Here is a 25,198-nt window from a genome sequence, read left to right on the forward strand (position 1 = left end):
TAGAGGCCACGACAATGATGATAGCAGTAATAACAAAATTACGTATTTACGTATGATGCATGAAGACAGGAGTTTTCAAAGACAATGGTCCCCGCGCAGATTTGGCCGCTTGAAGCACTAAAATGGACGGAGCATCTCGGGGAGCGAACTCGGTGGCACTGGGTGCGAATTTGGTCAAACTGCGGGTGAACTGGCGAACTCGATTGGGAGCGATAACTATGACAGACCAAAACACAGTTCCGTTCGCCTGCTGCAGGCAACAGGGATCTGCCTAAACAGGGCGTGCACGGTAGAATAGGAAAATGACAACGTACGCATCAGTGTTCGAATTCCCTGTTCATGGGTTCACTGCACCACACGCGCGTTCGGCGGGCGCGCACGCGGTGAACACTTGGACAGTCCTAGGTAAGGGAATTTGAAGTTTGATTTGCGCCGTATGGTGTCATTACAGACGGCCAGCAAGCCAGCATCAAGTCGAAGTCAGTATTACACACAAAAAATGTTTAAAAACCTAAAGGTAGAAATGTACAGACAAAAAAAGAAAGAGATAAGTATAACAAAAAAAAAAACAATCGGAATTTCTAGGGAAGAATTACTTGCCCCCAAAGTCCGATGAAGAGTAGTTCGTTGACCCCGCGGGCTCCAATCTCCACAGGGGAAGAGGTTATTCGACCACCAAGTCTCTCCTTGTCTTTTTAGGAGGTTTTGCCGAGTTTCTGAGCTGCAGGTTCAGGGGGGTTATTCGGACCCCGAGCCAGTTTAAAAATAACCCCAATAAAGTAGGATTCGATCTCTCGACCTCTGATGACGTTGTTGTCCTCGCTGCGCGCCGCGATTGCCATGCTACTCATCTATCTCTGAAATCCCTTAGGAATATAAGCATATTAAGTCGGTGTGTTGAGTCTTTTAATTTGGGGGTTCTGACTGAGAGAGCGTACTCTACTAGACTTGGTAAAATGGGCTAAGTTGGGCTTTGAACTTAGAAAAAATTCTAAGTGTCGCTAAAATGGCATCAACTGTTTATGGAATGGTCGAGAAAGGAGACGTGCTTCCGTCCCAAGTGCGTAATCTCACCGAGAAAACTGTACTCTTGCTTAACAGAGATACACCAAGCAGGTACAGGAAATCACACAGAGATGACATTGAACAACAAATTATATTGATAAGTGGCTACCTCGTTTCTATTTTAAAAGCAACATTAGATACATGTAATTTTTATTTGTTCTTTCCCTTTTTTCTAACCCCCTTGGAGTCTTTCTTCTTTTTCTTTAATTTTGTTTTTTCATTCATTCTACTGACACCATTCTGGTTCATACTCTCTGAATGCTCATTCAGTTCATTTACTCCACCAAGACAGCTACTTTCCACCTCAGAATGTTCTTGAACTTCCTCTGTGTCTTTGTGTTTCCTTTTCCTGTAACCAAAAGTAGGGGCAGTTATGTTTACTTTATTATTATTATGAAATTATATCTTACTTTGGTTTGCAACTAGGTTTTTTACATAACTTTCTTGCAACCAATTTGCAACCTTTTCATCCTTGGTCTAAATACCACTAAAGTAACATCTTTGTGACACTACATGACTATATATGACTCTGGAAGATAATTAATGACAATTATTAATGTCACTGTTCCTTTCAGAACAATACAACTGTAACTTATTGTAACTTTTTGACCTTTAAACATGCAAGCTACTAATTAAGAAGAACAAACAATGACACAAGTTGGCATTAACGGGGGAGCACCGCCTTGTGTTAGGTTAGCCTGTGCTATGAAGGGCGATTGCATGAAAACAGAACCTCGCTTATCTCAACAGTACTACAAGCTGAATGCAAGACAGCACATGCTGGATTGGCTAGAGTATTGGTAGGCTAAATTTCTGCCGCCTTAACGGATCTGGTCTTTTTTGGCTCAATTTCCTTAAAAAAGAGGCTGGAAATTGAGCCTAGAGTATTGGTTAACAGGAGATATGCACAGGCAATACAGCCAACAAGCTTGGGGAAAGTTGCTGTGCAGACTTAACCACATCACACAGGAGTGACCCACAATACCCATAACAAACCAATTTTTTCTACAAAAAGATGGGGCAGGGAAAAAATATAAATGATAAAATATGGAAGTGCTAACTATGCTGTACAACAGAATTTGATTGAGCTTTTAAAGCTAGTTTTCTGTCTACTGGGAAAGCCAGTAGAAAGAGCTGTACTACAAGACAGGTTAGTGTTTCACATGCTAAGTGTTGGCCATGAATATATAGTGCTTAATATTTTGGGCCAATGCTATTGATCATTATAATATGCTAGAGATTACAACTACATGTTACAATGTATCTCAGAGTTTGCATCACCTTGGGAGCTTGTCTACACAATAGCTTTAAGGAAAACCAACATAAGGCCTACTGAAAATGAGCATCACATTCCATAAACTATATTTTACTGCGGGAAAGTCAAAACACTAATGACAAGTAAATTTTATAGCGATACTACAGACTATTAAAAAAGTCTACTGGTAATAAGGGTTTTATTATCCAATGGTTTCTTTTCCCAAAGTAAAGAAGAATACGGAACCTGTTAAACTTGTCTTGTGGAGTATAAATTACATTTACACCGGTCTTGTGAAGAACAAATAACTTAACCCGGTCTATCCCAAAAAAGGACTATTATCGTGAGATATTTGTACTCATTTTGTGCATCATGATATACATCATGAAGCAGAATTAAATAATAAATTTCCCTTTTTTGCTGTAGCATCAGCCAAAACTTGGTTTTGTTATGATTCCCAGTCTTGGCCTCACCTTTCTCCTTCTTTGCAAAACTGAAGAAAAATACTTATTGAAATAAAATTGTCTTGCTCATGTTAAGCTTGTGTTAACAAGGAAATTAAATTCCCTGAAATTTTATTTTCTTTGGAAGAAAGGTATTGATTTCCCCTATATCACACAAAACTCTGTCCTTTCCCAGGTGGTGGTAACCCTGTATTTTAATACAAACACACAACACCAAAATGAAGAAAGTCAAGTACAAGCAGCAAATTCACACACCTTTCCACTGTTGTTCTAAAAACTCAACTTAACAGATCCAAAATTAAAAGGATCAGGGTGTTCATTAGGCATCGGGGATCGGAGAATTCTCCGGCTACTACGTAGAATTCTCCGGCTAAATTTCAATGCCTTTAGCCATTTTTTTAATTCAGTTGTGGAGCCTTTCAAAAAAATTATTTTTCGTTCATGTGAATAATGTACGGCGTTGAAAATTGTTTATATACATCTTGCTGAAATAGACATGTCACGGACATTAAAACCTCTTTGTCAGTAATGAGTAATTTAAACGTCTTCCGACATTGATTAAGCTCTGGCTTTATACTAAAATAATAATCATTAAATTTGGTACACTAATAAAAGAAAAACTTATCGACGGTTTGTGTGGATAATTTGGTTAGCGGGTTATTTTACGCGCGACAGTCTTGTTTTTAATATAGAGTGAACTTAAAATAGAAGTTAATGCTTAAAATAGAACAACTGAAATCGACAAAGTCACGAAAGAAAACTGGACCAAATAAAAGCCAAAAGCAATGAACTTCAATTTGGAAAAAACTATTTTTGTGATGTGCGCTAGTATGCAAATTGGAGATGTTTACGATATCTTATATGAGTGTCAAATTACCGCTAAGGCAAATGCAAATTTCGGTAATTTCTGTTTTAATTATGATTTGAGAAAAGTTAACTTTTATTTATTACTGTACAGGGAACAAAGATGAAATATTTATTGATAATACTTTGTAATTCATTTCATTCAAGAAATTGCTTTTTAAACTAAACACGCAAAGTTTTGTGACTTTTGTGGTGAGAGCGAATGCATTCAATTATTTTCCGTCTGGCGTGTTGTCGCCCGGTTGTCGCCGACAGATCAAAAAGCGGGAATATGTTCTCACGTCTCGTGCGGTGCTATTTTATAGGTTTTATTATTACAACGTGTATACTTGTCTCAGAGAGAAAGAGAAAGGATTTCTCACCGACCATGTCAAAAATAACACATTTTTTTGCTCCTACGAGCAGTGGAAAGCGCTCAAATGCAAGTTCAACCAGCGGCAACAACAACAACAACAAAGACGAAGAAGACGAATCGCTGGAATTGCCATGAATATTAACCCAATCATTAATGAGGAAAAATGTTGAATTTCCTTGATCAGTTTGCAGCATTTTGAGAAATAGCTTTTATTCGAATGTTCAGATTTTATTTGGTATACGACATTACTCTTGGAGAAGAAGAGCTAGAGCTCTTGTGGAACAGTGCTTGCTTGTTAATGCAAAGAAGAACTCAACACTTTAGAACCATTTTCAGGTGTGCATTGTTTGTTTAGTCGTTAGCTAGAGAGAATTAAAATTTGCTGTCAGATAACAGGAAATGGCATCTCAGAGGATTCAACAATCCAAAATTTCCTGGGGGGGCATGCCCCCAGACCCCCCTAGTATGGAACGAGCTACGCTCGTTCCGTGAAAGAGCTTCGCTCTTTAAAAAAAAAAAATTCTCCGGCTACTTTACACTATTCTCCTGCTATTTAAAATATTAATGAAACCCCTGAAGGATGTTAGATGATGCATGCATTATGGAGGAATTTTAATTTTTAGAACAATCTTTCTTCTTCCTTCATGTCAAAGTTATACACTCCAACCACAAGCAAAGAAAATAATCAAATATTAAACACTAGCCAAGGGGCTGCAAGGTAAGTCAAAAGCCCCAATATATATGATGTGGTTAAAATTTATCTTTGGTTAAAACATTTTCAAACCAGTTTGATCTTTATTTTCTGTTGTTTCAGATTATGATAATGAATATGACAGAGTGAAAAATAAAAAAAATGAACTGGTTTCAAAAATTTCAAACCAAAGATAACTTTTAACTACAACATATAATATACATGTGCACTTATGCTGCATTCTAACGCACCTACCAGTGTTAAGCCCAAGGGGGGATTTCAGGTAACATTGATAGGTGCATAATTAATCATTACCTTCTCTGCTTTTGTTGTTCCTCGACTTCACCTATTATTGCTAATACGCCATTAACGGCCTCTGTTCCAATAACCTTAAATGCAAAGTCAGATCCGATGTCCAGCTTGTCGTAAATTAATCCATTTCTGAAGTTCGATTTCGAGACAGAGGCATTAAAACAATTGTGAACTAAACATCCAACATGATCAACGCCAAATTTATTTACTACGCCGTCAAGTGTACTTCCGACAGTCGGCTTGAATACGATGAAGTTTACTTTGACGTCGAAGTGAATGTAGGGCAGTTCATCAAGAATAGAACCAGTTCTTTGCTGAATTTGAAAACCCTCGTAATTTACAGGGACGCCTTCGAGAATGTCTGAATATTTCATCAGCTTGCTGTTCAACTCTTCCTTCACACCTTCTATTAAACGACCAAGATAACACGAATGAAGTCCAATGTGTTCTGTCGTCTCGACCCGAACAAAGCAAGAGTTCCTTTCAGAACATTTTCTTTTTGCTTCTTGCAAAGAAATTCCAAAAGGCACATGGTGCGACGCCATGTTGAATTTGAACCGCTGACCAACCCGTTTACTGCTCAAAACTAACAAGTTGTCACGCAAGGTGTCACGCCGGTGTTGGACGCCTGGTTGAACGTCGGTGGGTTGGAGCAGTTTATTCCCCGTTGGGTTTTCCGTGCCGTCTCGCGCTCCTCCAGGGTATATGATGGTGGCTGAGTGTGCTTAGCTGGCCAGCGTCTCCACTAAGGCACCTGAAAGATATACATAAATTGTGCAGGGCGAGCACGGGAGCAAAAGTCGAAAAGAACGCCGTTAGAATATTTCAGGCTAATCACTTGACTAAGCTGCCTCTCATTTCTTCTGGTCGTTTTTCCACGAAAAAATATTGTATCTCTTGCCCCCAGAAACGCTTTACTGTTTCAGCTTGTTACTTGAGATTGCCGTGACGCCATATCACCTTTTGTCTCCTTTGTGAGCCCTTCTAACCTCTGCCCCTTACCCCTTACCCATCACCCCTTGCGCCTATCAAAACACGCCCGGTTCAAGAAAATGGCGGAGAAAAAACAAAACGAACGGTCTTTACTTTCTTCATCGCCTGGTGCTCTTGATGGACGGGTGAACAAACTTAAAAGCTTAAATCCGATAACCGGTGAATCAGACGAACCTATTTTAGTTGGTTTTGAAGATGTCAGCGCCGCTGCATTCAGGATTCGCCAAGGCGTTAAAAAAACACCTTGTGATGTAAGTTACGTAATCTGAAGTGTATAGACAGTATAGGCACCATAATTTTGTACATCGTAGTCTGTGCTTTCCACAGGATATAAGCTTATAATAGTGCTTGACAGCTTGAACCTGCGGGTCAACATAACAACCAAAAATTGTTCCTGGTGGGGGAGGGGGAGGGGGTTGTTTGGGTGGGTAACATCTCGGGTGGCCATATAGGGACGTATGATATAGAACTTGGAAATGACCTGACAAGTATTTACTAATGCCTTTTGTTGCAAAAAATGCTTGTTAAGAAAGCCACCCTAAATGTCAGTCTGTACTTTACAACCTCTCTTGGAAGTAAGATATGTGTTCTGTGAGGTCATTTATTAGGCCATTCCCCTTTTTCTCTTTTGTCCGAATGCCCCAGCAGATCCGAACCAAAATTAGGAAACCCATTCGATGGTACACAGAAAAAAGGGACGAAAAGTGCAGGATAAAAAGGGACGGTTAGTGCAGGATAGATGGAGGGGTCAGGGTGGGGGTGGGGTACAACACGAAGAAAATATTTTGTTGGTGGACAGATTGGGCTGAGGGGGATTATATGGGATTTTATTGTACTTGGTAAATAAAGATATGGTATAACCTTAAGCCTTGGCCAAATGGTAATACACGCAGTTACACGATGAACTTGCAAACAGACTTGCGTTGGCTGGCCAAATGGACTCACAAGTTTACTCTCAAGTGCACACAAGTTGTCAAAAAAGCCATTCAATGCTACTGCATGCACTGTAATTCAGTTCTTGAAGTAAACAGCAAGATGTGCATTGACTTGCATTGGGTCGGTCAGGTGGCCAAACGGTGAAAAACTTGCGTTGACTTGCGTGCAAATTTGATCTTGGCCAAAGTGCAAAGTCAACACAAGTGCATGCAAGTCCTCAGGCCAAAGTGGATGCAAGTTGAAAACTTGCGTCTACTTGGGCCTCTGTTTGGCCTGAGGCCTTTAAACCTGTAATTTTTAATTGCCATTCTTTAGAGATCTAGCATGTCAGAGGTCTTAAAGATGGACTTGTATTTCAAAAAGGAATATCTTCAGCATACTGGAAGGTAAACAACTTTTCTAGATTGTAAATTTGTGAGTAACAAGTTCAAATTGAAATTAAAGGGTGCGAAGCTAGATACTATTTATAGCAATGCCAAGGTTATGGAAACAGTGGTGACGTACCTTATAAGGTGCTTATTTTGAAATACTAAATAAAAATGTCTACCAGGTACTGTGTTCACTCTAAAGAAAAAGCAGAAAGTGAAAAGTGCAGGAAGGGTACCTAAACGTGTGTCAATGTTTTGCAGTCATAAGAGCTAAATGCCAATCATGAGCCAAACACAAAAACAGTCAGGGAATTAACCACATTTGTTCAGAGGGGGGGCAAAGAGATTATGCGTGACACGTAAAAAGGGCAAAAATAAGACTGTGACGTGTGAAAATTGAGCAAAAATTAGACCTTGACACGTGAAACTAGTTAGAAAAGATGCGTGATCCGTGAATTCTGCTGTTTCAAGCATACGTGACACGTGAATTTGGTTAAAACTTGTGCGTGAAACGGGATCACAATCCCTCCATTGCTGCCCTCTGTTCATAGCAAAATGATATTAATATTATAAACAAAAAATTGCATGCACTGCCCATGCGCAGGAGCATCCCAAGCCTTTTGAAGGGGGTTTCCTCACGTTCGAAATCACTCAGGTGTTTAGAATGCATGTGTATGTCTCACAAAAGATGGAAAAATTTCTTGAAGAACCTCCTAGTTATTTTACTCTGCTCTTTTCTTGACTTTCCCAATGCAAAATTTGAAACTTGAAAGGATCCCCTGGAACCCTTCCCTGGAAATTTTCCTGATGCAATTTGCAATAATTTATTAAGCTTTTATTGTCATCATCAGAGAAGCATTCCTGAACTCAGCCCAGAACATAAACAACTCGGCACAGAATTGGTTTGATATGTAATAATCCTTAGGATCATAGAGAGAGGTAACACTTTCAGCCAGCATTTTCACTAGTGTACGACCTTTTAAACCATGACAACCTAAGAGATTTTACTAGAGTCTCAAAGTCTAACACCATTATCCCTCCATTTTCATAAGAATTAATCATTGCTGTTCTAACCACTCTATCTTGACCTCTCCACAAAAATTTAAAAACAATCCTATTGATTTTCTTGACTATCTTCTCTGGTACTTCAAATATGGTTTCTATGATGATGATGATGATGATGATAATGCATTTATATAGCGCATTTTCCATACGTTCAAATGCGCTTTACACACCAGACCACAACACGGGGAGCTTCGTGCCCTATTCTTTGCGAATAGTGCGTGGGTTCTTTAACGTATATATTAGCTTGGACAAAAGCAGATAATTAGTGATCTGTACTCTATATGGTATTGGCGGTGTTTTCTAATTTCTTGAGTCGCTGTTTATAGTTCATTTTGACGAATTCAGCATAATTATAGTCATAAGTTAAATAGACCCCCAAGCATTTAAATTGGACCCTCAGGCAATTAAAGTCCACAAAAATCTCCCTTGCGACCACAACTCGTGCCTATACCCATGCTTTCAGTCTTCGAGTGTTAATTTTCAAACCTGAAATTTTTTCAAAACTATTTATAACATCTAGAAATATCATCAACGAGTTGTCATTCTTAGGACCCCGGTCGTATCATCTGCATATTGTAGTTGCTTAGCAACTTAATTTCCTTCTCTTCAATATTAATCCCTTGGATAAGGATGAGGATGGAAAATCATTGTTCCTTACTTATAACGCTAGTTTTTATTTAAAAATGTTTAACAAAAACATCTTTAATTCAAATAAAGAGGTGCTAACCTAAAAAACTCAAAATTCTGGGAGACTGCCAATTTTTGCCTCATGATATACCTCGCCTCAACACCCAAAATAAAGTAACAAAATATAGGACCCCAAAATTGACCAAAATAAGTGTAAAAATCACATATTTTAAGTATTTTCCTTTCGTATCCAATTTGTTGACCCGCTTGGGAGACCAGAAGATTAATTAAGCATGTATCTGGGAGTCTCCAGAAAAGATAAAGAGAAAACTGAAAAAAAATTAAAAAACTAAATTAAAAATAATGATAATCCTGGATTAGCTTAATCATGTTTTAAACAACCCTGCCTTGGTAATCAGTCCATATAGTGCTGGTTCTATTCATATATTACTTGCAATTGATCAGTATAAAGTTTCTTCATTGTCCTAAATCGATCCTTATTTTGTTTTGAATGCTAGTTTGTTGTTACCTTTATTTTTCTTAATATTAATAGTAAATAGTAAGTAGTAAATAGTAAAGAGTATAGAGTGGGCGACAAAAAGATATAATTTGTCAACTGCTGATCATCAAATTATGTTTCAATCTAGTTTCAAAGAAAGAGGTGCCAGAAACACCCTTCTAATGCTGTCTCAAGTAAGTGTATAATAATAACAAATTTAAAAACTGGCATTAAATTTATTCAACAGCATCCAGCCACAGTAATAACAACAAGAATAACGGTGATGATTAGTGTGGGTAATCAAATGGCAACAAGTGAATAATGGAAATAATTTCACAAGTGTTGTGTCAAAACTCTAGTCATTATTAATAAGAATTTTGACAAAACCTAAGTGAAAATACCATTTGATTAAGAATGGTAATCAAATAATTTAACAACCTCGTTCCCAGGGTCTCTCTCTCCTGCCCCCTAGAGCGAGAGAGAGACCCTGGGAACGAGGTTGATAATTTAAGTATACCCAACCCTCCAAGCTAAGACTGTTTAAGTCACCATGGCGACTAAAATTTTGGAGCTGGTGACTAAATTGGAACCGAAGTCGCCAGCCTGGCGACTAAAATTGAGGAGAAGGGTTGAAAGATGTGAGCTTAATTTAGCGACTAACATATTTCACTGGCGACCAAACTTGAGCAGTCACTGGCCAAATGGCCACTTAGGAAAAAAATAATTTTGGAGGTTTGATACCAGTTGATTCAAAGTTGAATTAACAGCTATTCAGGCTGTTCTTGTACCATACAAATACTTCCTATTTCGACTGTGAGAATTGCTTTTCCTCTAGGGTGGGATGCTAGTCCAGATTGCAGGTTAGCCCGCAGCAGTTGGTCAGGTTGTCCTGACATATTTCTGGCACCCATACTCTCGGGTGAAGAAGTTAAGGCACTGTGTGCAGCATTAACTCACAAAATGTTCTTGAACAATATAATAGTTGCACTTCACTGATTGCATTGTTTAAGGTTAAAAGTGTTTATTTTTAGGAGCAGAAAAAGAAAGGTGTTATAGCAGCCTCAGCTGGGAACCATGCCCTTGCATTATCTTATCATGGAAGAGATCTGGGAATACCAGTTACTGTTGTCATGCCACTGAATGCTCCTATCATGAAGGTTTCAGCTTGTAGGAAACACGGTGCTGATGTACATGTAAATGGAGCAGATCTCATAGAGGTCAGTTCACATAATACTTTTTTCGTTTTTCTCTTTCTGCAATAACAGTGACCTTTTTTTAACTCCTTTAAACAGTCCAAAGAGATCGCCCTTCAGATGGCAAAGGCAAATGGATTGGCTTACATTAATGGGTAAGAATGTAAATACATTTAAATAAAAAAATTATGTGGCATAACATCCAAAGTTGTTTCCATGTAACAGGGGATTCTTAAGGTTTGGAACAGGTTCAGGTTATTAAAAGGAACATAAAATTATACTGATTACAACAATGTAAAGTACGAAATTCAGTACAAGCAAAACATGACAAAAAATTATTACAAAATTCTCTTGTACCTGCAAAAGTACTATTAGTGTTACAGTTCAAGAATCAAGAGTAAATAATACAACTTTTCTATTTTTAGTTTGTTTTCATAAATTTTGATCTACCGTTTTTTTTTTCATGAATTGCAAACAAACTTCGAAAACCATTTGTCAAATGCTTTGTGAACCGCACTGTAACTCCTCTTTTCAATCCAATTTTTTTTAGATATGACCATCCCAGCATTCTATCAGGCCAGGGTACATTGGGCTTGGAAATTCTTGAAGAGGTTCCTGATTTAGATGCCGTTGTGATTCCTGTAGGAGGAGGGGGTCTGTTGGCTGGTACTGCTGTCGCTGTTAAAGGATTACGTCCTAATGTGCAGATAATTGTAAGAAGAAATTATCAACAAACTTTTTACACTTATGTCGAGCTACATATTTGATAAATGTAAGGGTTTTTTGGTTTCAGTTACAAATTTTACAATTATTTTTTTGTTTCACATAAAGAGGTTTTCAAAATTCTGCTAACTTGATGATGTTTTGCCATGTCATTGCAAAAAAAGTCTTTTTAATTTCTTATTCCACTACTTGACCAATGCTGGCTTCCAAGTATTGCCAAATTATTGATAATCCAGTACACAACTTATCTGTTAGCATGCCTATGCAAAATTTACAATTACTTTGCACTTCTTTGTGTTGCTAAATTCAGATAACTTGACAAAGATCATCAATTGAACGTTCTTATCAAACGTCATACGCTGTACAAAATGTAGTCAAACTCTAAGAGCTTGTTTGTGAATTGGGAACAGGAATGTTGGAGGTTTGGTTCTACAATTGTCTTTCCTGAAAACTAGCAGCAATATATTATGTTTGTATTAAACGCATGGTTCTTTGTTACAAGAAATTAACATCTGAGCAGGATCAAGAATTTGGGTTTTACACGTATTAAAATGTAAATTGTATAAACGTTACTAAGGATGCATAAATTAGAAAAGCATCTCGATGAGTTAAGGATAATGAAAAATTTACTGAAAACAAATGGATACATGATAATGAATAAAACCTATGATTCAGAAATAACTCTGTTTTCATGGTTTCATCTCGTTCTGGTTGGTTGTTTTCCAGAGTTTTAAGTGAGCTTCACGTAAATAAAATTATTCAGCTGGAGACATAGCTGTTTGGGTATTTTCAGCAAAGTAGCCCAGCTTACAGTTGATTTTGTTTATTCAGGGTGTTGAGTCTGAACGGTGTGCCAGCTTTCAGGCTGCTATGGACGCCGGTCATCCTGTCAAGATAGATGCCATTCAATCTCTGACATTAGCTGATGGTGAGATGTCTTAGTTGGTGTGTTTTACATTAGCTGTGAGACTCGTTTGTAAACTACTTACTGAAACACAGTGGAAAGGTAAACAAGTCTGCTACTAAGATTACTAGATCTCAAAGTCATACTTTTCTGACTTTTTTATCGCTCAACTACATGCACGTGTAATGTAGCATGTGCTGTTAACATAATGATTACACACAATTTTTTGCTTTGTCCATAGACGACGGACCAGGGGGGCAGGGGGCCTTAGCTCCCCACGTTTTGGTGCCGAAAATATCGCGAGCGCAGCGTAAAATTGGTTTGTCAAGATTTTCCGTCTCGTGAGTAAGTTCAAAGATCTTTGAAAATTCCCTGGAAGTCTTCGGGAAACTTAGTTTTTCTTTGGAAAAGTTCTAAAAATGATCGGAAACGTTTGTATGGCCTTCGAACAACAATCGGAGAATCTTCTATCTAGAAAATGCTCTGAAAACAAAGAGTTGCTAGAACAGAAAAAAGTTGCCCAAAATATGAAAAACTGCCGAGTATTTTTGGGTCAGTCTTAGCCCTTCCACATAATTTCCATTACGCTCCGCCGCCTCTGTTGTCTCATATTTCTAAACACTTAAAAAAAAATGAAAGTCATAGCAAGCACTGAAAATTAATAAAACATAAAGGTTATCTGGAAAGTATCAAAATGAAAGAGAAAAGTAATAAAAACGCTTTTAACGAAATTATAATTCTAAGTATGTTTTTAAAACCTGACTGAGTCAAGTGGGCATTAATAGACCTATTATAATGGGCCACAAGCGTATACTATTTGCTGACGTCTGAGGTATTCTTTATTCAAAATTGGCTTGCACTTCATCTTACAGGTCTATGCGTATCAAAAGTCGGATCAAATGCCTTTGCTACCGCCTCAGGACTTGTTGATAAAGTAATAAGTGTCAGGTAATTGTGATGGGCTGGTGTGGAATCTGTTGATAGGGCACAAATCTACAATCCCAGGCAAAAGTACTTGGGACATCTCATTTAACAAAAATACAAAAATAACGTGACTCATCACGAATGCCATGAGATAGAGATCCCTCAACCCCCCCCCCCCTTTTTTTTACAATGTTGCAAAATAGGCAGCAATGGGAGGCATTGTTTTTTCATGCTTTCAACATTCCAAAGGGGGAGAGGGGGAATTACTAGATATTTTTGTATTTCATGCGGGAAACAAAACAGCAAGTGTCCCAATTATTTTGTCCAGGATTATAGTTGTTTTCAATAGTTATGTATTTGAGCGTGGAGGACACTCAATGCCATCTGTTTGAGATAGATCAATCATCGGAATTAAAGGTGGTTTATATAAATTATTGTATATAATTAATATGTTAATGGTAAAAACCTGTTAAAATTTCTGAATAAATCAGATTGTTTTTTTTTTCTCTGGACAAATTACTTAAAGCAGGTTAGTGTGTTCATTTGCGACAATGGACAACATTTAATTAAATAGCACAGGCCAGCATTTGCAACAAGTCTTTAAACTGTTGCTTTTTTCGGAGAAGGAGATAGTGATAATCGCTTATCATGTTAACAGATATTTCGGTTAAACATTTTATTGCGAGTTTTTAATTTAGAAAGTTTTTGCACTATTACGGTAATTCGTGAAAATGAGTATGAATGAGGTGCTCAAAGTATGGAAATCCAAAAACAAAAGTTTGTGAAGCGAGTAATTAAACACGATGTCATCCACCTATGTATTCACAAGTTGGTTCATAGAGCCCCATGATTTTAGGATTTCTCCAAGTACGGCTCTCGCGTTCGGATAATAACCAGCCTGCGTAGCTGGCGGGATTTGCGACCGAGTGCTTTGTAACAAGAATTCACTTTCGTTACAAGACAAACGCGGTGATAGTTTAAGCTGCCGAGACTAGATAAGCCATTCACCACTTTACTGTAATTTTCACCACGTTTGTCCCTCCACTGATTTGGTTTATTTAGATTAATTTGTTGTTTTTCAGTGAAGACTTCATTGCTCTTGCGATACTGCGCCTTATTGAAGAAGAGAAAGCTGTAGTCGAAGGAGCTGGTGTGACTGCTTTTGCTGCCGTGTTGGCTGGCTTGTTACCGGAACTGCAGGATTGCAAGTAAAAATCACAACTTTTACTATCTTTTTTTACACATAGTTGTTTTCTTGTTTCTTTTTCCATTTACTAATACTTCAAACAACACTACCTCGTAGCCATTCATCAGAGTCGTAGCCAGACCTTTGGCATAGCTGAGGCTAAGTTGTGAGTGTCGAAGGCACGAGCCTTTAGCGGGATCTGAGGGAAAAAACTAGAAGCTCTGAGTCACTATTTTTAGCAGTTTTTATGAGGTATTTATTCAGAAAAATCAATCAGGTTCAATTGGGGATTATTTTCTCATCTAGATGAGGTAAGTGCCTCGTCTTGTCTCTTGCTAGCTACGGCCCTGAATCAACGCAGTGGTATAGTGGTGTAAGAGAGGAATGTCAGCATGTCGAAGGTTTCCAGGTTGTTGTTGTTTTTTTTTTAAAAAAAAACGATGACAGTAAAAAAAAAACAACAAAGTTCTAAATGGCGCTAAAATGACATCGACCGTTTACGAAAGGGAAATGTGCAATGCCGAATGAAAGCGTTGTTGTTCTTTGCGCATTGATTGCACATTGATTTCCAAGAGTCGTATCCGCTCTCTTAATCTGGGCTTTTGTCGTGTGGTGTATGATGGAAGCTAAAGTGGCAAACGGAGAGGTGGTCAAATGGGGAGGATGGATAACATTGAAATGCACGTGGTTGTATATCGGCACTCAGGACGCATAGGCCTTGTTCATCATTGTGTTATATATGTCCGAGTATTCTAAGGTGAAGCTGGGCAAACCGGACGAAATTCGAATTCAACGACGCTACTTATTTTACCATGCTTTTTGCCGCTGGCATTGGGATTGGCTTGTTCTACTTTGGAGTAGGCGAGGAGCCTCGTACTAGCGATCAATAAATAATTTGTTTTACTCAAGTTTAGTATCATGAACTAAACTTTTTATTTAAATCTGGGAAGCAAAAGGAGCTTTTTCGGCGTATTATAACCATAGTTGTTTTTCTTCTCCGTAGCGGAACCCATTTTGTTGAATTATCCAGCTTACCGCGGGTTTCAAACGACTCAACAGGAACATTGTGTTCAGCACGACAAACCATATTATCATCTGGGGTGTGACAGCACTTGCCACTGGCTCAGTTATTAGCGGACTGAAATTGGGCATAAGACCCTTGAGTGAAACTTGCTTCAGCATTGGCATGTTTCTAATGCTCATTGTCTTGTTCCATAACGACACTTGGTATTTGCTAAATTTGTACTTTCAGAGCATTGGCTACTATCTTCAGGTTGTAGTGCAGCTTGGATTCCACACTAATGCTTTTGCACAACTTAGCAATCCCCCGGATAAGCTCGAGGCTTCCGAATTGATGAACAACTGGATCATCTTCTACTGGGGCTGGTGGATCGCTTGGTGCCCTTTTGTCGGTATGTTCATCGCCAAGATTTCACGAGGCCGGACAATCAGAGAATTCATTAACGCCACTGCTAACTGTACTACACTTTTTTGTGGCTCACCATATTTGGCGGAGCAGGAATACAAATGGAACGAAACGCGGCCTTGGCCAACATAACGGGCTCATCGCCTCTTGGAGGAAAGACAACCACACAATCATTCCAAGGATTGTACCCTCTGTCCCGTCGCTCAAAGAATAACATGTGGTTTGACGTAATGGATCAATATGACGATATTGGAGGCTTCCTGGCTGTCACATCCCTGATTGGTATAATCCTGTACTTTGTCACCAATTCAGACAGTGGCTCGTTGGTCATCGACTGCCTGTCTGCCAACGGAGATCCCGACCCTCCGGTACCCCAACGCGTATTCTGGGCCCTAACAGAAGGTGCCACTGCAACAACTTTGCTGTACGCTGGAGGAACGGACGCCTTTGCATGCCTTGCAAGCCGTGTCCATTGCTGCTGGTCTTCTGTACACCATTCTGTTGTGCTTCATGTGTGTGGCGTTATGGAGAGCTGTTCAAATGGAAGCTGGTGATTTGGATCCCAATGGGCCCCAGTTTAGCATCTCCTTGTTTTATCCAATCAGTCGGCCGTCATGCAGAAGTGTTTCCACTGAATCTGTTTCTTGCTACAGTTGCTCCATTGTATGTGGTTGGCATTGCTGCAGAAAAGAGGAAGCTCAGTTTCCCAAAGGAATGGCTTTTTACATGGTGCTGATGAGAGTTCCATTTTATGCCTGGATAGCCATGATGGTAGCGGAGTTCTGCCGGTGAATGGCAATTCTTATGTTGGATGGGCGGTTCTATTCTTGTTTTTTTGGCGTTGCAACAGCCATCAGAACGGGCATGAGAGATGGAGATGGAATACACGATAACATGGTGGAAGATTTCTTTGTGCTCATGTTTCTGTATCCTTTTGCTGCCTATCAGATGGATCAACACGTGTTGAATCACCAAACGAAGAAGAATGACGACATTGAACAAGGACACACGTTCAACAACAATGCGCCGAAAGACATTGGTGATAATAAGTCAGAAACAACTGAGTTCTAGGAAGGACAAATCTTTGCCAGAATGTTTGTCATCAGAAGATGACATCATATCAGTGATAGTTTGCACTGTCACCGTAAACCATAACCGTGTCAAGGATCGTTAAGAATTGTATAACGTTTTGTTACGTTGGTAGCGTTTAGTTTTCCCAAACCTCGCATACTAATTATAAAATTGCATAATGTTCCAGAGAGTTTCGACTAAACAGTGGAACTACCTTCCTAGAAACTGAAATCGAAATGTCATTAGGCGTAAAAAATGAGTTTCGGTGAATTGAGATGAGTTATATGCAAAAACAACATAAGCTGCTTGCCAGTCAAGCTTTGATAATGCTATTAAAGCACAGGATAAAATGTGTTGAAATTTAGAAATAAAGTATGTCCACTTTAACTTAATATCCACACAATACTTGATTTCCCCAAAAAACTTGTCCAGACAAAACTCGATTTTTACAGAAAACTCTATGTTGACACAAAACGACTCCGAGCCCAGTTATTTCAATGCCACAACTGGGCCTTTCTCCCATATGTGAAATACAATTATGTCACCAAAAAGCCAAATAGCGGATTCCTTGTCCCAAACATGTTCTTTAATAAATGTACGTAATAGAGAAACCCCTCTTAAACCAGGGCGTAGTAAAGAAGGCAACAGAACCGGAACCAGTTCTGCAGTCGTTATTTGATTCTTTGGACGATGTCATATTTTCTCGAAACTGTGCTCTGATAAGGTCACAGATAAATTGTCGATTATTAGACTTCCCGATGAGTTAATTAAGTGACAGTTCACCTTCAATAATAAAAGTTTTCTAGGGTTTGTCGGATCTAATACATGTTGTGAGATGTTACACTTGCCAGACATCTAACCATCAGTTCTACCCTAGGGTTGTTATACCACTGTGTGGAGGGAATATAGACTCAACTGTGCTTGGTCGCTGTATTGATCGTGGTTTAGCTGCAGATGGAAGGCTTTGTAGGTTCATTGTCACCGTCAGTGACCGGCCTGGAGGAATTGCTGAACTAACAAGACTATTGGCTTCTCTGGGAGCTAGGTAGAGTATACTGTCCATTTATACGAAAGTGACAGGGTGATTGTCAGAAATTTTGGCCGGAATCTCTTTTCTCTTTATTGACAAAATAATTTAAAGCACTTAGAATTACATCACAAGTAATAATAATTAATTAAAACTAAATACTTACCGACTAACCATTGCTTCATATAAACTAATAACAGTCAGGGTTCCAAAATAGGCAGAAACTCAATCCCCTATTTTTCTAACTGGATATGAGCTGTCCGTTTTTCCCCGACATGTTTATGATAATCTGCTTTGGTTTCTTATTTGTATCCCGTTTGTCTGTGCCGCCGTTGTTTTATACAAAGTCTTCACAGGTCTTTTTAAGGTGATATTTTTCAATTCCAAAAATCATCATTTCATCGATCAATCAGGTTAGTGTACTTGAATTAAACAGACGATAAATCAGGGCAGTACAACTAATGAAGACCAACAGTCACTAGTACTCAAAACACTGCCATCTACGCCCAAGTGACTACATTATGAGCCGATGGTTAATCGTTATTGCATGTTACCGTGACGAAACACAATGACCTTTACCATGATTCCATGCCGTTGACAACTAGACACTCAAAGTTTATCTGTAGTCATTTATGTTTTGTTTTGTCTCTTTTAGCGTAAAAGATATTTTTCATGAAAGGGCGTGGCTGGTATCCAGTGTGTTTAGTGTTCAGGTGAGAAAACAACCTCATTCCCAGGCTCTTTCTTATAAAGACCAGGGCACGCGTCTCTCAACATCTTGGTAATGTTTGTCGCTTGTCAGACTTGCTTGAAAACTAATAGGCCAAGGGATTTTTCAACTTGGAGCTTCTTTTGAAATATATTGGGCCGAAGGGAAGGTCTCAGTGTAAAGACTGTAGCAAAAGCATTACGCACGATAAGGGAATCGCTTCACCCGCTTTCAAGGACAAAGGTGTCTATGCAAATTATTTTGACAGGCAGACGTTATGCCTTCCGTGTTTATTAGTTGTGACGCAAGATGTTTTCATTTTGCAGCTCAAAGTAGTACTTGAGGTACGGGATCGCGAGCATGGACTTCAAGTCAAAGAAGCATTACAACTGCAGTACCCAAACAATTTGCTGTGGGGACTGGACCTAGGCTTCACTGCTTCCACTTCTCGCATCACTGAGACATAAATCTTTTGGGGATAGTATTTACGTATTTGAAATTTTGTATGGGGTCAACTGAATCAGAACCGAAATATGGGTAGAATTGAAACAAGGTTTTTACTTGAATAATGTATCATTTATATTTAATGAATATTCTAACTATTTTAAGCATTCGCTTACATTTTGTAGCAATTTAGGATAATATAAACTCTTTAGAATTTGTGTTAGGAAGGTAGCTAGGGACTTTGCGAAGCTTTAGGTGTAAATTGTTTCATTGTGTGGGGTAGGAGTATGCTGTACATTTTAATATAGCATGCTTTTGTTAATTTGATTCTCGTAGAGATGTACAATCAATCTGTATAAAAGAAGAGTTAATTTCTATTGGAAGCGTGATGGGGAACAATAAAGTTAGTAACCAACTGTTTTCTTCTGTTTTTCTATTTACCTACAGAAACTTCCTTTAATGTACTTTTTTATAAAGCAACAACTAATGTACACAATGCTTATTACAAAAGTACTACTAATGAACACATATTTACAAAGGACTATTTAAAAAAGAAATGCTTTTTTACGTATACACTTTCAACAAGATAATTTTCAGTACCTAAAAAATAACCAAGTATGACTGCTTCTAAAATTTCATAACTTTAATTACTTACGAGAGAAAAGATTTTTTAGCTACATTACCTACGGAATCTTAAGTTACTATTTTCACTATTTACACTATTTAGATCTTCTTATTTACCCTAATGGACAAATAGAGGACGGAAAACTTATCCTTAAATTAAAGTTAGTTTTCACAACGAAGTGTGAGGTGCAGGTTTTTTAAATAAATTGTTTAAAGTCACATCTTAAGGACTTAAGGTGGATTTCCACTGACGCGTAAATATTTACGTACGTAAAACGTGCATAAAAAAAAGATACGTTGGCAAATTTCCACTGTCGCGTAAAAAGTAATAAAAAGCGTTTCTTTTTTACGCGCGTTGAACGTACGTAAATTCCCGCCATCATGAATTATCATGTTGGTGAATAGAGTGTGTTATTGGCGGCCATATGGGAGGAGTGAAACAATAAATTGTTTTTCCTTTGGGAAAAAAACTTTAACATTTTTATGCAAATATCTTGTTGTTTTACTCTTCCAACATGGCTGCCATGAAAACACTTTGTACCACACGAAAAGAAATGCGTAAATATGAACAAGAGGCATTTTATAAATACTTCCGAAAGACACCACCAAGTAAAAAAATATTTGAGGCGAACTTCCCGGATTGCCGGTTCAAAGCCTGCGTGACCTGACGCCAGGCGTTTTCTTTCACTACGTACTGCGTTCCTATAATTTGGTTCTGTTCGGACTTTCTCGATGAGAAATGCTTCTACATCTGAATGTTGTCCCATGTAAATTCGACGGAGATTTAAAACAAAATGGTTTTTCACATGGTAAGTGTTGTCATGTGACAAAATCCAAAAGTATGATTGGGTAAATCGCTGCGTAACCGTAGACAGCCACGAAAAAAGTTGAACTCGGTTCAAATTTTTTCGCGACCCCAAAAATCGCTACGTGCGTATACGTGGGTGTCACGTACGTAAATACCTAAAAAAACGTGGCATTGGAAATGGGACAACGTAAATTCGACGCACGTAATCGCGCGCGTTTTACGTGCGTTTTCATTTTTTACATATCTTTACGTGCGTCAACAAAAACGCGACAGTGGAAATCCACCTTTAGACTCTTCACAGACTTACCACCTCGACAAAGGAATTATTTGAAGTGCTTGTGAATCGAGATTTTTACATTCAATACAGAAAAGGAAAACGCCAAAATGTAACGTTACAATTTAAAAACTCCTTGGTCTGAGAATGTGTTGGTGTCCTTTTTTCATAGCCTAAACACTGCCAAAAAAACACATCAAAGGACAATGTTGCATAATTTCGTCACTGTGACGACTCGCAAGAAAGGAGGCGGAAAAGGCTTTCTCCAGTATTTCAAAGCAAACATTCCTGTAGATTCGTTTGGCCAAATAAGCACGGTGTGATTAGGGTTACCCTATTCGGTGGGATTACGGAATGTCACTAGTTTGCTTGCGGTTAACTTTTACTCCGGTTTCCTTGCGGTTAGCTTCTCCCTAGCCCTGGTTTCCTTGCGGTTAGCTTTGCTCCGGTTTACTTGTGGTTAGCTTTTAAAATTTGTTGGTTAGGGCAATATACTATCGCCGTTCCGCCGAATAGGGTCACCCTGTGATTGTGAATTAGTGGTTGTCTGTTCTGTCTACTGCTCACTTTGAGGCACCCATTTTGACCGAACAGGTGGATTCTGCATCACGATTTGTCCACTACGGGCTCTTGATTGACCTTGATTTGAGGTGAAGATTTCTACACTTTAAAGGCATAAATAGAATTTAAGGGCAAGTATCACGGGATTTTAAGCAAATTAAAAAACTAAGAACCATTTTATTTTCAATAAACTTAAACTGAGATAACGGCCCAGGTTTGTAATAAATTTCCACCCAGTGTACTTAAACTGTGGAAGAGTGTGTCTGGCCATAGATGGAAAGGGTCGAAATGAATAACAACTGAGAAAGGTTAGTAATAGGCTAACCTTTAAAAGTTCTCGCATTTTTGTTTCCAGCATACGCTACAAACGATCATTATTTGTTCCCGGCCGCTTACAACTCGTTTGATATCTTTCTCTTGGTACTTCCTTCGTGATTATGACGGGTAAAAGAGACGGCGTTGGGCAAGTAAACTAACTGTTATACAGAAATACATGACAATAAATGATAATAAATTCATGACAATAAATTCATAATCGTGCTTATGTCAAAATTTTAGGCCGGCTTTCCTGCTACGGTCGCCTTGATCAAGAATTTCGTAATATCGACTGGAAATAGCGTGGCATGTTGTGTCGGTCTCCCAATTCGTACGGCTCAAGCCCATCAGCTCTTTGGTGCTCTCAGAATTCACTGTTGCAGCCATAATACAATACCGTTTAAACTCAATTAAATAGGCCCTTGCCGATTATTATAAGCAAAGGTTTAGATATACTTAAGCAAGTGAAAATAAACGATAAAATCAAACGACGTTTCGGAGTCGTCATCCCGGTCGTCATGACACCATTTATGTGGAATGTCACGCTTGGCTCGGATTGAGTTAGCCTCATGTACCGTAATACAACACACTGAGCTTTGCACGAGGCTGTCGAGAGATGTGGGCTGGAAAGAACAGATCAGTTAGCCTGCGTCGCATCGATAATATCTATTTAATTGATGTCGCCCTGTTTGCTGAAAACAAATCTTTCACGTTTAAGACCCCGTTTAATACCTACGATTTCGACAAAAACAAAAGTATCGTGTTACATTTGCTTGAACAGAAGGAGAATTGTATCACGTTTTCTGTTTCACTGAATGTCCTACTGAAATCCAAACTAATGAAAATTAAAATAACAGGGACTTGTTTGGATCTTGTAACGTCGTGTGCTTTTCAATGCGGTAGGATTCTAATAGAATCCATGGCCTCGTAAAAACCACTAATTAATCCAGTTAGAATTAATCCAATTATGCGTCACGGCGGGCTAGGAGGAAAACAAAAGTATCATGTTATATACATTCGAACAAAAAGTAAAAATATCGCGTTGGCTTCTTCAAAAGATTTTTTGAAATTCAATTAGCGAATTAGTTAGCATAAAAACAACGGTTGAAATGATTGAAAACTAGCTTCCATGACTAAACACCTGCACTATGACGTCAACTGGTCGGAAGTCCTTCTCCCGTACATAGGTTGTCACATGATTTTGGGATTTGCTTCATGTCAAAATCGAAATGTATCACGATCGGTCTTTCAACATTTTGCAAGTATACATAGAAAAGCGCTTCAAACTGAAAAGAGAAAACATCGGACTTATTCTCAAGTGAAATTATTACAACAGTCAGAACAGTGGCTCTGGCCGGCTAGTTATAGTACTAAAAGCCGGAACGCCGGAATACTAAAACCCGGAACGCATAAAATATATCGTGTTACCCTTACAAACATAAAGAGCTAGCCGTAAACAGGCTAACCGAAGTACATAGTAGGCTAAGGTGAATAGCCTGAAAGGTGTACCGCTGACCAGTACGGTATCGCGCCCTGCAAGCCCTCTAATTTCCGTGGTGTACCAGTGGCACTGGGGACGAAAATGCACTGAAACATCAACATGGCGGCATTGGGTAGTATTTGGCGGCAAAGAGCGCAACAAAGTGATTATAGCAACTAGAGGCAAAAGCTGTACTCAGTAACCCATAAAATGTCTGACTCTTTGAGCCGTTATCTTGTGCAGCTTCACTCTCTTCTATCATCAAATGCACTGCAGCGAGGTGTAGACGCAAACAACACTGTAGTTGATCTCAGCAGTTTTTGTTTGGAGAATGTGTCTGACAGGGAGCAAGGTAACGTTAGATAACACATCATTCTGTTTGACGCGTCTATTTGTTTAGTTTATCCATTGTGGTAAATTTTTCGATAAAAGTTCCGCACAGCCCCATACATTAATTTATGAATGCAACTATTTCATGCTATCACTATACACGAACAACAATCATGAAAAGAACGAGTCCGTCAGAAAATTGTATTATGCATAAATAATGTAGGGGCTGTGCGAAAATCTTGCCAATTTAGTAATTTTTCAAACCAGGTAATAGAGTTAAAGCCAATTGTTACGACTGATGCTGCTAACTTCTACCATGACTAAAGAGGCCTGGGGGATGCAGGTCACAACCCCCCCCCCCCCGCACAGTATCCCCCCCCCCCGAACCCCAAAGTATTTACTGACCTGGTATGAGAAATATGTATTATTTTCATTTTATTTAACAAATAAAGAAGCCTCGATTGTGCTCTGTTCTGTTGTAAAGCACGCAGGAAGCGGCTAGAGCACGAAAGAAGTGTAGGGTGAAACGCGAGCCGTAGGCGAGTGTTTCTCCCTACTTCTTGAGTGCTCTAGTCGCTTCCTAAGTGCTTTACAACAGAACAGAGCACAGTCGAGGCTTCTTTATTTGTTTTATAATTAAGAAATTCATTAATTTCCCCACGAATTTGCGCAATTATTTTCAAAACAAACTTTTTTCAATCGAACAGAAGTGGCGTCAGCGTACATCTGTACTCTGATAAAGTACGCAACAATTAGCCAATCACAAAACTTGTTAGAATGGTTAAAAGAATTTGATTGGTTGAATAAGACATCAGCTGTCAACAGCTGTCAAACCATCAAGTTTGAAACCAACAAAGTTCAAAAATCCACAAGCTGAAAACGACAAGTGGAATCCGAATTTTAACACGAGTCCGTGAAGTTCTTAGGACTTTTAGTACAACACAGGATAGAAAAGTAGACCGTTCAGTGAAAACCGGCTGAATTCTGGCCCATGAAAAGTTGCACGTTGTTAACTTGCTCAAAGCTTGTGGCTGGCACTTCACAAAATGCTGCAGCCGTGCGGCGTGTTTCGCGAATCATTTTATACCTTAGTACAACCATCGGATTCAAGGGAAAAATTAGAGTCGGCTGCTGTGGTTGCTGTGGCCTTCCATTCATCGCACTGGAAAGGATATAGGAACGGGATTGTCTTCCTGAATTGCATTGGAGGTTTTTAATTTCTGGACGTCTGCTTCTGGAATGACAGGTAAACTTGTGTTCGATGTTTTCTTTGTTTTCGCGCTTGTTCAATTTTTTCTAACTTTGCAGCAGCTTGTTTGAAGCTTGAAATTCAACCCCTTTTGCAATAAAAATTCCTAGGTTTAGGGGTGGATTGTTTAGGTGTCTCTCGATATATAGCGTTGCGAAATCCAAGAAGCGATGACCTCGAGTAAAGTTCACCGTCTTTTGTTCGAGCTTTGGCGTACAATTTATCGAGGTTGTTGTCTAGCTTCTTTGTTGGTCATTTTGTGAAGGCTTTTGGCAATTTTTCTTTCACGGCACCAAGCTGTTTTGAAAACGCCAGAAAAAAATATTCAGTATGTGATAAGTCTGAGTTGTGTGTGTATTCGCTAGCTAATTTAGTTTTCTGTTTTTTAAATTGCTGTTTGTTTGTTTTGTTTTTTACACGAAAATGTAGCTCTGTGCGTGTTTTATCTAAAATTCT

The 25,198-nt window shown here is 38.8% G+C and overlaps 3 protein-coding genes and 1 pseudogene across 3 annotated transcripts in view; 3 read left to right on the plus strand and 1 right to left on the minus strand.

Moving 5' to 3' along the window:
* Positions 1-1,137: 1,137 nt before the first annotated feature.
* On the minus strand, positions 1,138-5,575 carry LOC144632719 (DNA-directed RNA polymerase I subunit RPA43-like). The gene is made up of 2 exons (XM_078491435.1): positions 5,010-5,575; positions 1,138-1,414 (listed from the first exon to the last, which is right to left on the minus strand). The coding sequence occupies exons 1-2, from the start codon at positions 5,549-5,551 to the stop codon at positions 1,216-1,218; spliced, it is 741 nt and encodes a 246-aa protein (XP_078347561.1). The 5' UTR covers positions 5,552-5,575; the 3' UTR covers positions 1,138-1,215.
* A 50-nt stretch (positions 5,576-5,625) lies between these two features.
* On the plus strand, positions 5,626-19,948 carry LOC144632695 (L-threonine ammonia-lyase-like). The gene is made up of 12 exons (XM_078491400.1): positions 5,626-6,250; positions 7,251-7,321; positions 9,643-9,688; positions 10,526-10,711; positions 10,787-10,842; positions 11,238-11,400; positions 12,242-12,338; positions 13,187-13,262; positions 14,321-14,446; positions 17,799-17,966; positions 18,604-18,661; positions 18,984-19,948. Exons 1-12 carry the CDS (start codon positions 6,059-6,061, stop codon positions 19,122-19,124), a joined length of 1,380 nt encoding a protein of 459 aa, XP_078347526.1. The 5' UTR covers positions 5,626-6,058; the 3' UTR covers positions 19,125-19,948.
* LOC144632114 (putative transporter Mb0941) lies at positions 15,446-17,774 on the plus strand (annotated as a pseudogene).
* A 3,330-nt stretch (positions 19,949-23,278) lies between the features above and the next one.
* LOC144632734 (DNA-dependent protein kinase catalytic subunit-like) overlaps positions 23,279-25,198 on the plus strand; it is a 128,475-nt gene continuing 126,555 nt past the window's right edge. The window contains exon 1 of the mRNA XM_078491453.1: positions 23,279-23,515. Within this exon, the coding sequence (XP_078347579.1) occupies positions 23,374-23,515 (142 nt within the window). The 5' untranslated portion in view covers positions 23,279-23,373. The remainder of the gene's footprint in view (positions 23,516-25,198) is intronic.

The sequence above is a fragment of the Oculina patagonica genome, chromosome 12 (genome assembly GCF_052425735.1).
Source record: "Oculina patagonica isolate OP01 chromosome 12, crgOcupat, whole genome shotgun sequence".
Taxonomy (NCBI): domain Eukaryota; kingdom Metazoa; phylum Cnidaria; class Anthozoa; order Scleractinia; family Oculinidae; genus Oculina; species Oculina patagonica.

Bases quoted from the DNA above. Each gene is read 5' to 3' on its own strand.
- LOC144632719 (XM_078491435.1), bottom strand. From the start codon at position 5,551: ATGGCGTCGCACCATGTGCCTTTTGGAATTTCTTTGCAAGAAGCAAAA. The intron at 1,415-5,009 runs GTAATGATTAAT...TTTTGGTTACAG, and splicing joins GAACAACAAAAGCAGAGAAG to GAAAAGGAAACACAAAGACA.
- LOC144632695 (XM_078491400.1), top strand. From the start codon at position 6,059: ATGGCGGAGAAAAAACAAAACGAACGGTCTTTACTTTCTTCATCGCCT. The intron at 7,322-9,642 runs GTAAACAACTTT...GTTTCAATCTAG, and splicing joins TATCTTCAGCATACTGGAAG to TTTCAAAGAAAGAGGTGCCA. The intron at 12,339-13,186 runs GTGAGATGTCTT...TTCATCTTACAG, and splicing joins ATCTCTGACATTAGCTGATG to GTCTATGCGTATCAAAAGTC.